Source organism: Heloderma suspectum, chromosome 2, assembly GCF_057233095.1.
Source record: "Heloderma suspectum isolate Gila_16-S chromosome 2, 16-S_ref, whole genome shotgun sequence".
Lineage (NCBI taxonomy): Eukaryota > Metazoa > Chordata > Lepidosauria > Squamata > Helodermatidae > Heloderma > Heloderma suspectum.
The window spans coordinates 42,712,870-42,728,286 of record NC_139459.1 but is presented as its reverse complement, the minus strand read 5'-3'; the positions used below and the strand labels follow the sequence as shown (position 1 = coordinate 42,728,286).

The 15,417-nt window shown below is 43.6% G+C and overlaps 1 protein-coding gene across 1 annotated transcript in view; it reads right to left on the bottom strand.

Annotated features, from left to right (window-relative positions):
• RGS7BP (regulator of G protein signaling 7 binding protein) overlaps positions 1-7,652 on the bottom strand; it is a 92,325-nt gene extending 84,673 nt beyond the window's left edge. Inside the window, exons 1-2 of the mRNA XM_084832066.1 lie at positions 7,185-7,652; positions 3,331-3,497 (exon numbers count right to left, since the gene is read on the bottom strand). Of these exons, the coding sequence (XP_084688192.1) occupies positions 3,331-3,497; positions 7,185-7,346 (329 nt within the window). The 5' untranslated portion in view covers positions 7,347-7,652. The remainder of the gene's footprint in view (positions 1-3,330; positions 3,498-7,184) is intronic.
• Positions 7,653-15,417: the final 7,765 nt, after the last annotated feature.

Sequence of the window (15,417 nt, the reverse complement as noted above, 5' to 3'; positions counted from 1 at the left end):
GTCTAGCAGGCTAAAGCCAAGACATCACCATAGCAGGTGCATCTGCAGCACCATTAAGAGTGTGGCATGGTGTGCCTACATCACACGGTTTGATCAGAGTTTGCTGGCAACAAGAAGACAGAATTCCCTACAGGGCATGTATGGAGACTTATAATGCAATGTTGGGATGGTGGGTTTCCCCAAAGCTGGTGTGGCCATGCACTGGTGATATAATTGCAGAGCTTTTAATAGGCAAACTCCAACTGCCATTGCATAATCACATTACAGAGCATTGTAAGAACTACTATCACAACAGCGGTGATATTGGCTGCAGTCAGTGTGAGATCTAGGTTTCTGAGGGCCCTTGGGCAAGACACCCTCAATAGATCTCCTCCCTCAGTGAGTCGACCTTATCACTGCTGTTGTCACCAGCTACCACTGTTCCTGTTCTTCATCATAGCTACCACTTGTTGGCTCGACAGGCAAAGAACCAGTGAGCAAGGAGGCAGTGGCATCTACTGCTCCTCCTTCTCTCCACCACCACCACCGTCTGGGCCAGAGGAAGAGGCAGGTGAACAAGCAGGTTGCAATGCTGAAGAGAAGGAGTAAGTCAAGGGGCTCTTGTCAGTGGGGCCCTGCTGGGGAATGGGCCCTTGGCAGGTGCCCAACCATGCCTACCCTTGACACCAGCCCTGGCTGCAATTATCTAAACATTCTTCTCTCTTCTTCCCTTATCTTCATTTGTAGTAGTCCAAAAGATGCTGACTACTACAGAGCAACAAGATGCTTCCTGACTCACATGTTAGAGGTACAAGTCTCTCTCTCTCTTCCTTCCCAACTCTTCCTTATCTTTCATCCACCTCTTTATGGTCACAGTTCCATACTTACTCCCAACATATGGTGGGCATCTCACTAGTACTATGTAATGCACTTGAATATACTTTCAAAAGAATCCTTAGGAACTCTAGCTAATCTATATAGGGTTATATACCAATGAAAACTGCAGATGTCCTTACAATTTAGGTTTATTTTAGAATGCCTGACAGCTTAGTTCCCTCTAAGTATGATGTAAACTTTACTTCTGCAATTTGTACAAAAACTGGACACACTGTCTGAGCAAGGCTTACTTTGTAGTAGGGCTAATCCAAATTTATCAAAATAATAATGAAAAATAATGCTTCTGAGCATTGGCAGAGTGCCTGTTCGCAGATATCTGGAACTAAGCGGCAAAGTTTCTGGGACAGAGAACATAACTTCTAGACAGTTAAAAACCCTGACATTTCTCACATTACAAATTAATCTGAGCATTGGTTTCCAAAACCACAGGTTGAGGAACATTGTTGGTTTTCTGAAGAACATATTCTGATATTTTATTCTTTACAGTTGAGTAAATCAGGAGATATGAAAAGATGAATTCAAGAACAAAGAAATGTTGGAGTTAATTTTCAGAAAGGCTAATAGATCTAGATATTAAAGACATCTAGCTGAACACAGGTATTTCCCTGTTGGAGTTATTATATAAACCACTGAAACTGCCCATTGCTGGTGACTATGGCAGTTTTTTCACTGCATCATCCACATGTCATCCAATCTTTTCACCAAGCCATAGCTCAGCCAAGGGTGCACAACCTTTTTGGCCCCAAGGGCCACATGGGATGCTGCCTTGGGAGTTGGTGTCTGTACATATGAGCACACATACACATTTGTGCACCCCCCCCCCAGCTGATACAGAATGCTCTTTCATCACTGCTAGCAGTGGTGACAGGGAAAGAGCATTCTGTATGAGGATCTCTGAGGGAAGGAGTAGCGAATACACACTGGGGGAAGTTCAGTGGTGGTGGGAGGGTCAGGGCACCCTTGGGGGGGCCACAGTGAAGGCCTTGGGGGGGCCGCCATAGCTGATATCATGGACAAGTTCACATGAAATGTGGGTAGCAACTACCATGCATTTCCTGTAACTTTTACAAATAAAATGGTAGGACACTGGGTATGCAAGTATTTAGTTTCTAACCATTCAGTGGGTCTTTAGCTCTACAAATAACAGTCCTTGCACATTCACTCCACAATGTATCACAACAGCTATGCCATTTTCTCAATACTGAGACAAGACAGGCTATGTCTGCTCTCCCTCAAACTAAGCTAAGATGGAAATGACATATGACAATTTAGTTATTAGTACCTGTGGAAAGAGGGAAGTGTATTTCAAGGTGCTTGTCGAAAAGACATTATTAAGCATTATGGATCTAGTATACAAATTGAGTATTCACAACTTACCTGGGATAAGCTTCAAAAGGATAGATTTTTAGCCTCCTTTTTGCAGGTGCAATTAGTACCTGTATGTTTTGATACATAAAAACGAACAGCCAAGGTAAATTAAATGTGCTCCAATTCTGTCTGCACCTCAGATATAACTGGTAGGTATATAGATGTAGGTGAAGATTTTACAGATTCAAACTGTACCTGCAAGAGGGAAATTGTGTTTTCAAATAGGTACTGCTTACTGTATTTGTTTGGTATGATTTGCTGTCTCCGCTTTAGTTGCTTTTTTAAGACATGCAAATGAACAGCTGGCTGCCAGCAAATTACATTACCTGGGATGCCACAGTCTAGTTAACAGGGTAGCAAAGGTCTGTAAGAGACATGCATAGTTTGGTCTAATAATTTTGCTGTATGGCGTCATATTTAACTTGAAATCGGATTTCACCTTTCCTGTTTCATCTCATCTAACAATCTCAGGTTAAGTGTGAATTTGCAGTTCCACTCACTAGCTATACTACAAATATAAACTAGCTTATGCAGCATGACCTTCCCTCAAATAACCCCGGGAATTGTAGTTTGGGGAGCTGCTCAGAATTGTCTGTTAGAGATCCCTAGCACTTCCTCAAAGAAGTACAACATCAAGAGTTTCTTGGGAAAAGGTCACGTGTTAAAGCGTTTGTCTCCAGTGTAGCTACTCTCTTAGTGCTCTTTCAGTCACAGCCATACTGGAAGAATGGGGAGGGGAGGCAAAGAGCCAGGTATCAATCGAGTAGGACATAAAATATCCTTGAGAAACATGAAAAACAATGTGGCCTGTCACTACTCTAGAACCCACACATTCAGCTGCTCCAAGGTAGAAACTAAATGTCGAACAGGATAATTCTAAGCCCTGATCTTCACATGTATTTCCTTGTACCAAAAGAGAGCACAGAGCAAGCGGAATGAGGAATTATACTGTAACAAATATATGTGTCAACTGAAAGTGCCTCACGCTAATACCATCTCTGCTGTGCCTTGCACAGGACGCTTAGCAATCCAGAAACTTGTATATTACAGAGAGCAGAACTGGAAGAAATGGAAGGCATCTCCTACCCAGAGATTGCTGATAGCTTTTGGTGTGCCTGGTAGGCGATTTCACATCCTTTGGTTCGAGTTCTGTGCATTTCAGCATGCAAAGATGGACAACTGACCGAGACGTCCCCAATGGAAATGACCAACTCGCGGTACAGAGCCACCTGGGTGTTGAAATCCTGGACGAGCTGAAAAATAAAAAAAAATAAAAGCCTGTTTACCAATATAAGATGATTCACTGCAATGTAAGATAAGGAAGATTTTTATTTTTTTTTAAATGCTTCTCCAGCAAAATTTGAGCTTGTACCCTTGGATTCTAAACAGGACAAGGATCAGCCCCAATGATGGCATAAATGGTTTGTGAGCTGCCCTTTGTGCACCCAGAGCATGCATTTGCAGTGGGAAAAATATATATTCCACAAGCTCTAAAGCTCTAGAGTCTAAGCCTTTGAAAGTGTTTTTAAACGCTGAAGCAGCATAAACAACAGCTTCCCATACGGTAGCAGGGGATTATTTTATCATGAAAGAAGATGTTTCCAGAAATAGTTCCTTCCTTTTTTCCTACTTATTTGCAGTTTGCTGCCCATCTAGGGAGTGGAATGTGCCATTCATTTTTCTGCCCTGGAGAATTTATTTTGATATTGTTTTCCTCCTGGCTCCAACACAATTTGCACTAGACCCAAGAATCTGGACTTTCTGGCCAATAAGATATATGTTAGAAAGAGTCCTCCCCCACACAGTATTCCTGTAAGCACTTCGGGCTGTGTAAAATAAAACAGACAAACATATAACCCCCACTTCTCAACTGAAATACTTCAAGCCAGCATCAAATTAGCAAACTCATCTTCACAGTTCTGGAAAAATCATTATAAGCCTTATCAAGTTTATTATTATTTTGTTCAACTCAACTACTTGTGCTGAACCTTTTTTTTAAAAAAATGTGGCAATAAAATGAATGTGTCCATGGTGCAGAACAAGGAAAAGCATGTACAGCCTATTCCAAAATGTCTCCTTGGGGAAGAAGGAACAATATAAAAATGTTGCCCAACATTTAACCATAATCTTCAGACTACCATAAAACAGAAACAAACTGCACTCCTCTCAAATGCACTATGGTCATTTGGATCCTAAATTCTTCAAAAATCTAGATCTCACAGCTGCATGTTGTCATATGTTGGGCTATAATCTCAAACTATATTATCAAAACAGTTCCGCTCCTTCTGCACAAATTATTACTGTCATTAGCACTTAACTAAAATATAACAGATTATCTGTAGATCTAGTGGTACTTTTGGCTCTTTCACAAAACATTACAATGATTTACTACAAAGTGGGATTATCCACCCAATATGTTCAGGCCCCAAGGGATTATTGTGTGGAAGGGTTGTGGAGTGAAAATTAATCTTCCATGTCTTTCCTTTCAGACCTAAAAATCTCTCAGCCTTAAGAAAGAACAGACGCATTTGACAGATTGCCCAGCCAGGGTTCAGCAATACTATCCTCAAAAGCTCTTCTTTGAAGCTTGCAGGGCTTTATTAGGACCCTGTGACTCCCAGGTTGTTGTTTTTTTGGTTTTTTTTAAGGTTACGTTTCCAGCCCTCATGGCTGCAGAAATACATTTTAAACATTTATTTATTTTATTACATTTCTATACTGCCCAAAAGATGAAGCTCTCTGGGCAGTTCACAACAACAACAAACAAAATTACAAGGATTTTTTTTCAAAATGCTAGTAGTGAAACAAGATGGCTAATTAAAGAAGTTTAAATTAACTGTTTTTCAGAGCTTGTAATCGCTAAATCCATACAATTCAGATTTCCACCCCCCCCCCAAACTGAGGGTAACAATTTCAGAATAAGGCTGCAATCCTATCCCCACTTACCTGGGAGTTAGCTCACTGAACTCAATGGGAATAAGCATACATAGGATTGTGATAAGAATACTTCAGTTTAAGTACAACAACCCAGGCACTGGGCATGATCATGGAAAGTGTGTGCAAATTGTGCTAATTACATGAACCTCAAATATGTAAATAAGAATTAGCTTAAATTAGGCCTCTTAGACCTTGTTGCTGAATAAAGGTGCCTACTCTAGGCCTAGTATAGAGGCCTGAACTGAACACAAAGAACAAAGGCACCAGGATTTTCCAATTTTGGCAATGAGTACCCCAAACAGAAGATTATTAGTATAATGCCTACTGTGCTATCTGACATAACTGGTACCCAACACAACTGACATAAACACAAAAGGGGGGTTACAACTGGGTCTAATCCATTTGGGCCATACCTCAAGGTAAAATCAACCATTCCAAAATTTCCCTAGCTCATCTGTGAAGAAGCAAACCTTTGTCAAGCAAACCTTTGCTGACTCCATTTCAATTTCAGTTACCTGTTACATGTTCAGGGCTTAGGCAGTGAAAGCTGAATAAACGACAAAGAGTCTTGTGGCACCTTAAAGATGAACAATATAAATGAATATTCATTCAGATGAATATTCTGGCATAAGTCTTTAAGGTGCTCCAAGACACTTCCTTGTTTTTCCTGCAACAGACTAACATAGCTACCCTTTGGAAATTAAAATCTGAATGGAACATTGCAATCTGATGCATGTTTACTCAAAAGAAAGCCCTGCAGAGTTCAATGGTGCTTATACCCAGGTAAGCGTGCACATGGTTGCAGCTGTAACGTTCTATGTAACAATTTACAAAAGGCTTCTTTCCCAGTTGATACTCATCTGCTTTTTGGGGGGATGCATCTGTACTGTCTACAGTTATTCTCACTATAAATGGCAAAATAGGAAGAAGAGGCCACAAAGCAACAGGGGGCAGATACATAAACAGGCAAATTAAAAATCCAAGGGCAATATTTTCCTATAAACTAAATCTATTACAACATGTTTTCAGCTTGTTTTGGTTCTTTTAAACTCTGCACAGCACTGAGGTTGGGTGGAGTGGAGTGCACAAAACATGTTTTTTTTTACAGCTTTGCCATAACCCATTAAGAGGGCCAATTCTGGTGTGCTCAAAAGCAGGCAACACAAGTTTACTGAAACATACGGGACAGTGGTAGTGGTGAATCCAACTGGTGGGTTATCAAACCATACAAGTTCATTAAAATCTGGATTTGGGGAGAGCATATTTATGGCAAACTGACTTTTAATTTATCCTGGAGGCTGAAATGAGGACAAGCTGGTTTTCAAGACTGACAGGATTCAGCAAAATCAAGCCAACAGATGCCACTCAGATGAGTTAGCACTGCTGTGGTGGGATAAAAGGATGCATATCCCACCACACAGAGAACAAGCATATGCACGCACACAGATACTTACACCCTCATAGACTCACACTTGTTTTCTAGGTAGCCACTGGAGTTACATTTTTACCTGCACCCCAGTTACAGGTGCTTGATCTGGATTTCTGCGGCGTGAGTCCACTGCATGCAGAGAGGCTGGAATATTTCTCCATACTATAGGAGCACAGTATGTTGTTCTCTACTTTGACTGAACGCCTCGGCCACAACCCTTGCTCCTAAATCCATTCCGGACCCCCCGCATCTTTCTTCCCCCTTCCCCCTGACATCTTCATCCGTGTTCTTAAATTTGGGCTATGGCTCAAAATAAGCCCGATCCCGGCATTTCCTCTTCGCCCGCCCCCCACGATGGCACGTCGCTTGTCTTTAAGCCGTTACGACTTGAGGGGGGGGGGGAGGGTGTCAACTCAAACGCGGACTGCAGTTTTAAAAATAGTGCAACTGCACGTGATCGGAATAGACAAGGCGAGGGAGAGGGAGCCGGGAGAGGAGTGGTCCCTACAGCGAACAACACAAACGCGATCAAAAAGAAAGGGGGGGGGGAGCGGCAGTCGCGTTTTTTACCCACCATCTTGCAGTCATCCAGGGCTAGTCTCTGGGTCTTGGGGGCGCCTTCCGAGGTGCTGCCTCTGCGCTCACAGTCCCGGCCGTGCAGCGGCGTTTTGCTGGTTTGGAAGATAGAGCCCGCCGACCTGGGGCGCTTTTTGCGCCCATTCGGTGCAGAACTCATTCATACGCGTCCACCGAGCCAAAGGGGCTGCTGCGCGGATCCCAGCCGGGGCGGGCAACGCTTTCCCCACCACGCCAGCCCCCCAAGCGGCGGCGGCGAGTCCGGAAAGGGATCCAGAATCGCTCCCGGCGCTGCTTCCCCCCTCCGCTTCGCCCTCACAGACGCAACGGCTGCTCCGGCTGGCGGGAGCCCGGGGCTGGCGGGGGAGCAGTCGAGGAGGCGAGCGCCGTGCCTTGCAGCATCGCTCCTCTCCGGCTACGGCAGCGGCGAGGTCGGGGCGAGCGACGCCGAGCGACTTCTTCCCTTCAGCAGCGGCAGCGGCATTTCAGTCCCCGGCGCGATCGCTGCCCGCGCCTCTCCCGCGCGACGGCCGGGCGGGCGACACGCGAGGCTGCCTTGCCGAGCGCCGCGTCTCCCATGCGGGAGGGCGGGAAAGGCGGGCCCGGATTCCAGCCCTGCGCCGCCGCCGCCGCCAGCGGAGCCGCTTCTTTTGTGTCCCCGGCGCAGAGCCCCGGCGTCCGCCTTGCCCCCGCCCCCGCCGCAGAACAGGCAGGCAGCGGACGCCGCGGTGCCTGTGCATAAGAGCCGGAGTGGGACGCGCGCAGGCGCGCGCCTCGGCCGGGGGACGCGTGTCCCCGGGCTCCAATCGCTCGGCCCTGATCGTGCGCCCGCAGCCCGCCCCCGGGAGGCTCCCTTGGCTGCGGAGCCCCACGGGAAGCCCCACGTGCGGGCTGGAGGAGAAGCCCGCCTCGGCAGCTTCTCCAGCAGGGCGCAGCGCGGCCTGAACCTTGCGCCGCGGGAGCTGCTGCTCAGGCGCCAAGCCTAACGCGTACGACACGACGCGCGCGCGCGCACGCCCAGCCGGCCGCCGCTCCTGGGGTTAAAAAGGGGGGCATTCCCAGAAAGGTTCGAAGGGTTGCGCGCTTGGAGCCCGTTTGGGCCGCGATTGGATTAAAGGCCTTTTGCAGGGAACCGTCTTCTGGGACTCCGCAAGGCTTTGACCCGTTATTTAATTTCACACGTTCTCCTTTTCTGCCCTGTTCGTGCGGAGAAGCAGAGGCACGGGATGAGGTCAGCTTGTGCCATCTGGATCATGGGGCGGCCACCAGCAAGGAGCAGGTGCTTTGCGGAAAAAGACACTTAGACATCAGACAGGTCAAGCTTAGTCATGCACGGGAGCCAGCCTGCTCACACACTGATGCGTGCGCCAGGCTCGCTTCCACAGATGTACAAATCCCAAATCTGAAACCAGTTTGGGTAGTAATCATTGTCTCCTGCTGGGCTTGGGGGCAGATGTGGGCATCCCAGGTGAACAATTAAAACTATGCTGTTCTGCATTTCCCTGTGTACACAGACCTTTCCAGTAGTCCCTTGCAAATACTATGGGATAATATCAATATTGATAGAACAAAGATCTCTGTTATCCACCAATTATCTCCTGGGAAATACTGCCTTTTGAAATGTTTGCAAAACATAATTAACTTATTGAATTCACTATCGCAAGATTTGGTTTTGACCACTATTTGTTCATGTATTTATTGATTGATTTAATAGATGTAATACCCTGCCCTTTAAAGTATCTGCCCCCACAAGGTAGGTAAAAAGAACGAATACAAATTAAAACACCAAAACAATCAAATATATAGCCATACAGCATATGCAAGACTAGCAGAAAAAAATGTGATAAAATGAACCCTAAAATCACCCAAATCTGACTGGAATTACAAAAAAGTCTTTAGGGTTTACTTAAATAACAGAAAGGGGGGCATATGTGTCTCCCTGGTAACAGCGTTCCAAAGTGACAGGGCCACCAGGGGAAAGACACTGTCCATGGTACTCACCTGCTTAATAGCTCTTGCTGAAGGACCAGAGAACAGGGGCTCAGAAGTAAGGATGGGCAAAGTTTCTATTTCTCCCATATTCATTTTTTTTAAACCTCAAGTTCTTTCCATCCCAGCTATGAAGGAATTTGTGAATTTTAGTAAATTCTTTTTATTTTTTTTTAAACCCAACCAAATGAAATTCTTACCCATTTGCACCAGCTACATTCAACAGGTACAGGTATCCCCAGCATGGAGAGGACCATGTTGTACCTGCCTGCCATGCAGCTATAAAAGATGAAGAGTGTCACAAAAAAGAAGTGGCAACCCTAATTCAGCACCACAAACATGGCTGAATACTCAAACCTAGACTTTTAAACGTTAAGCATTCAAAGCCCTCTGCCTGGATGAGTGAATCTGTCAGTTTCACTTCCACACTGATCTTTAAAAAAACATCTCAAGTTCTTTCTATCCCATTTATGAAGACGTGTGAATTTTGTTAAGTTCTTATCAAAATATAAATGGAAATAAAATCCTCACCCATCCCTACTCAGAAGCTGAGGATATTTCTAAGGTTACTAGCTGTCCCACCTCTATGGACAGAGATAGGTGAACAACAAAGGAAATCTATTTACCTTCATGCCTTTCTTGTGAACACTCATGGGCATTTGGCCAGCCATTGCTAGAAGAGGAATGGTGGACTGACTAGATGGACCTTGGTTTGATACAAGAACGCAGTTCTTAGGTATCTATTTTAAGGGCAGTATCAGGTGGACCAAGCTCTGATCTACTCAGTAGTCTTTCTCTGTATGCTGATCTCCCTCACCACTAATATGAGGGAGAATGGTGTTCTCATCCACCTGTCAGAGTCCTTTCACCACAACTCCCCCATTCCCCAGTCAAGATGAGGCAATGAAACTGAATTGGCATGCTGTGCTAACCACGACATAGAAACAGTCATTTCTGGGAAGACAAGGAACTATGGTTAGTGCAGATGTGCATGCTGATTAATAACAAGAATTTAGCTGCACCAGGATATCGCATATATTTCATTGGTGAAGGGCTGTGACTCAGTGGTGGGGCACATGCTTTGCATGCAAAATGTTCCAGGTTCAATCCAGGTGTCTCCAGGTAGGTCTGGGAAATACTTCAGTCTGAAACCCTGGAGGGCTGCTGCCTGTTAGTATAGAGGCTATACTATAGACAATACTGACTCGGTACAAGGCAGCTTCCTTTATTCCTAACTGCTGCTTTGTAGCATGGGTATTACTATGATTACAGCAGTAACGGCAATCATTGTGTCTATAGAAATAAAGAACACTAATGGTGTTCAAGTATACTTGTGTTATGTACTTACACAGATGGAGAAAAACACGATCCTTGGCCAGTTCACCGAGGGAAGAGGCTAGGGCTTGCTTGGACTCATATTTTTAGAAAACAATTTCCAGAATCAACTGCTGTGTACAGAGAACGTTCTGGTAACAGTCCATGACGAGTATAATTGTTGTTGTACTGCAGATGATCCTAAAAGATTTTGTAGGTAATCAAGATGCAAAACATGTAAAAGTATGTAAGATCAGGCTAGCATTTTGAAACGCCCAGAAACAGGGTCACCAATTTGTTCCCTGCCATTATTTCTATGCCCTTAACAGCAGCACAGGTGCATAAATTAAACAGTTAATCTTTTTTCCAGGATGGGTGAGATGGACAAAGCTTCATTTACTAAACTTCTTTCTGTCTCATGTTAATGGCATGGACATGAAAGCCTTGTTCAAAAAAAACCTGACAACAGAAGCAAGTCTAGAACCAAATAGGAAATCAATGTACACAGTTAAGATATTCAGATATTAAGGTGTACTTAATGGCTGTCTCTAATATTTCATTCAATCTGTTTACATCAGCAGTGACTTTCTAGTGGTGTCTAGTTTAGTAAGTACAGTACAGTCCATTACAAACTTCCAGAACACATCAACTTACAATGGTGAAGTTTTCCTCTCAAAACAAATTCTCTAAATGTCCACAGATGGAAAAAATGAAGCCATCTGGAATTTTAGAAATATTTCACGGAGCAGAAAGCACATTGGAATTGCAAATTTTTGTTTCATAATATTACTTATAAGAATAAATAGCAAAACAAATCCCCATCAAGACAACGGTCTTGCAAACAGAAATTGATATGTACCTGTGCAGAAGCAGCCCATAATGTTCACTAGGAAATATTATGATCAATTCATACATAGCCATGTAATTTCTGTCGTAACCATATCTATTTTAGAACTAGAATCTTTAACAGATCATGAGATTTCCATATTATATGTATTTCTTTTCTTTTTCTTAGAAACTACATGTTTGCTTAGAGACTACAATTTAGGCAATCACTGCTTTGTGAGCATTACCAAGGTTCACTGGATTCTGATGAACCTGTCTTTTGGGAACAACTGCTCGTCTAATTTTCTTTTCTAATGTAAAATTAAAAAAAAATAAGCTAAGCCACCCTGAGCTTCTGGAATATAGGGTAACCTAAAGCTAATTCTAAAATAAAGAAATAATTAAACGTAAAGCCACTAAACCGTTTCAAGAATCTTCAGAGAATGGAAGGCACTAGCTTCCCACTAGGGCTGATTGCATCAGATTTTTGTGAATGAATGTGAGTAAAGCTCTACACTTGAGAAATTATCAATACAAAAACATGACATGCAAATACTTTCTTTAGGGATATAATGCACTGTGTGTAGTACCTAGCTTTTAATTACTATCTGTTGGAGCTGCAGCCATTACTTGGCTTTCAAGCCAAGAAATCTGAGATATGTTATGCCAGTGCTATGTACCAATGTCTGAGCCTAAGAAGCAAATACCAAGTAGGTGCTCTCTTTATCACCTGACCTTGACAACAGGATGGCCAAGGGAATTGCAGGACTGTGATGTGGTGGTGGGGACTGAGCCTTGCCTAAAGTCACCAAATACGTTAACAGCTGACACAAGATTTGAACCACGACATCCCAGCTTGTACCGTTTAGCAACTCTAGAACTACTTTGCTGAACTTCAGAACTTCCTGCTATATCCTCCCAGATTTGCATGTTCCTGACCAGTGTGCTACCGCCCTCATCCTATTCACCTTGGTCTAACCAAGCTCTGACCTTCTTATTTATTTACTGTATTTCTATGGCACCTTTCATTAACTAATTTTCAAAGTGTTTTTTTTAAAGCATATGAAAGAAAAACATGAAATAAACAAACACAGCAGAATCATCTTTCCAGTTTCTCAGTAAGTGAAGGCCTCATTCTTGAAGGCCCGATGGAACAAAAACCATGGCACTGATGAAGCCTATACCCTCCTAGCTTCCCAGTGCTACAAGCACAGGGCAGCCTGAGACCATTCAACACAGCTACAATTAGTTGCCTAAATTTTTATTTCCCTGTGGAGATGTATGCATTTATACCAGTCACCATAAGCAGAAGTAGGGTGGCCATATGTCCTCTTTTTGCAGGACAGCTCTCTATTAGAAGGGCTGCCAGAGGGCTGTCCTCTGTTTTGAAGGTCCAAGTCCAGTATAAAGATAAAGAACCATCAGTAGGAAGAACTGAGCTTGAAGTTGTCCACCAACAGTTAGCACCTGGACAGAAGACAGCACCTGGGCACGTCTTCCACACTATGGTAAGATGCATTGTATTTCTACTTAAATAATAATATAATAACGTCTAAATTTGCATCTATGCATATAAGTCATCATATGCAAATTTGATGCAAATAGGCATCCCCTTTGTCCTCTGTTTTGTTGATGCAAGTCCTCTTTTTTGGCAATTCACAAATGGCTACCCTAAGCTGAAGGTTTGCTAGGAAGACCCATAGTTCCACTATAGGTACTGCTTAGGAGCAGTGCAGATCATGAATAAAGTGAAAAACAACCCACAGGACATACATGACATGATGTGATCAGGTGCCCAGTTAGAGTTTTCCAGGTCATAAAAGGTATTTAGAGGTACCCACAAGAGTGTGAGCATGGCAAAGATGTTTTTATTCAAGCAGGCCTTTGGAAGAAAACTGTTCTGTTGCTGAAGGGGTTTTTAACTGGTTGAGTACTGCTCATTTCTTTTATTGGGTGTTTTTAATTGTGATTTTAATTTTGTTTTATATCATGTTTTAATTAAAATTTTGTTTTAATTTGCAGTTTATTGTTAACAGCCTTGAGAGCCATTTTTGGGTGGAAAGGTGGGATAGCAATAAAATAAATAAATAAATAAATAAATATTAAGTCAATGAAAGGGCTCCAGGAGCAGTTGCTGGCAAGGTTTCAAATGGCGTTTTGCCAAATGAGCTGCTAGAATATTGTATCAGATGCAAAAAATTTTACAGATATACGGAAAACTAATATGTTCACTTTGTACTTTCAATAAAACATGGACCTGTATTTATTTTTTATTTTATTTTTATTTATTAAATTTCTTAATCGCCCATCTGGCCGGTCACCTGGCCACTCTGGACGATGTACAGCAGTACAATTTAAAACAGTAAAATTACACATTAAACATTATTTAAAAATGCCCTAACCCACCACAAATGCCTGCCTGAATAACCAAGTTTTCAGTGTGTGGTGGAAGCTCATTAAAGAGGGGGCATGGTGGAGTTCCCTAGGGAGGGAGTTCCACTGAGTGGGGGTCACCACAGAGAAGGCCCTCTCCTTCATCCTCACCAGCCTAGCTGTCCTGGCTGATGGGTCAGAGAGAAGGCCATCTGAGGCTGATCTTGTTGAGCAGCCAGTCTGGTGTTGCTGGAGGCTAGGGATGGGCGGAACGCTTACCTACCGTTCCAGGGGTGTGTGTGTGTTTCCACAGGAGGGGGAGGCGATCCTTTCCTCCCCCCCCCCAGAATCCTCTTCGACAGGCTCCAGGAATCTAGAAGAGGTGTAAGGTTACACCTTCCCCATTTGAACTGATGAAGAGACAGAGAGCTTTTGTTAAAAACATCCCATCTTTATGGCCCAAAACCTTTTTTGTTTAGATCTATCATTGTTCAGACTTTTAAGAGGCACTCTGCATGTGGACTGGAACTTTGGACAGTTAAAGACTTGCTGTAAAAAGTACTGTGAGGCTTGTCATAGCCTTAAACTCCCATTGTTGTAGATTGTGTGTTTGTTTGTGATCAGCTCAGTGTACAGTTTGATTTGTGATTTCAACACTCAGATAAAAAGCTACATTTGACTGAAAGAACTGGGCATATTTAGCCTTGAGAAGAGAAGACTGAGGAGAGATATGATAGCACTCTTCAAGGACTTGAAAGGTTGTCACAGAGAGGAAGGCCAGGATCTCTTCTTGATCATCCCAGAGTGCAGGACACGGAATAATGGGCTCAAGTTACAGGAAGCCAGATTCCAGCTGAACATCAGGAAAAACTTCCTGACGGTTAGAGCAATACGACAGTGGAACCCATTACCTAGGGAGGTGGGGGCTCTCCCATGCTGGAGGCATTCAAGACGAGGCTGGACAGCCATCTGTCAGGGATGCTCTGACTTGGATTCCTGCACTGAGCAGGGGGTTGGACTCGATGGCCTTGTAGGCCCCTTGCAACCCTACTATTCTATGGTTCTATAATTCTATGATTTCCAAGGCTTTGATTTCATTTACCCTAATGAAGCATACAGATGCAAATTGCTAGAGATTCACAGACTACAAAGGAAACAGCCTTCAAGAAGTTTAAAGAGAAACTGCAACATGAGTTTCCGTTTAGAAGAAAAAGGGGCAGCAAATTATCTTAACTTAAGAGGTGAGAGGGAAAGATTCCCCCCCCCTTGTGATACTTCTAAGCCCAGCTGTGTTTCTGAAGCCTGAGAAAGTTCCTGCCCCACGTGTTCTAGCTCTTTCTCAAAATCTGAACTGTTCTGATGTTCCATTTGCTCAGAGGCAAACCTGACACTCTGCCAAAACTCATGCAGCGTGGAGTTGCCGATGCAAAAATACTGGCTTGGAACGCTTTGCAAGTATGAGAATGCCCTTCCCTTGATTTTGATGGGCCCTGACCATGCAGTCAGAGGAGCAGTAGAATTGTTAGATCTGCTCCACCGTGCCTTATGATGCAAACCGAATGTTTTCCAGTCATGGTGTTAGATTTTAATGATATGAAAAAGGTATAAAAGAAGGCGGAAGAAAGTAGCGGACGAAAAGGCTTAAAGAAGAAAGAGAGCTTATCCCAAATGTGTGTCGCTGAAATTAGTAAGAAGGTCTAAGCCTTCACACTGAGTAAAGGCATCACCTG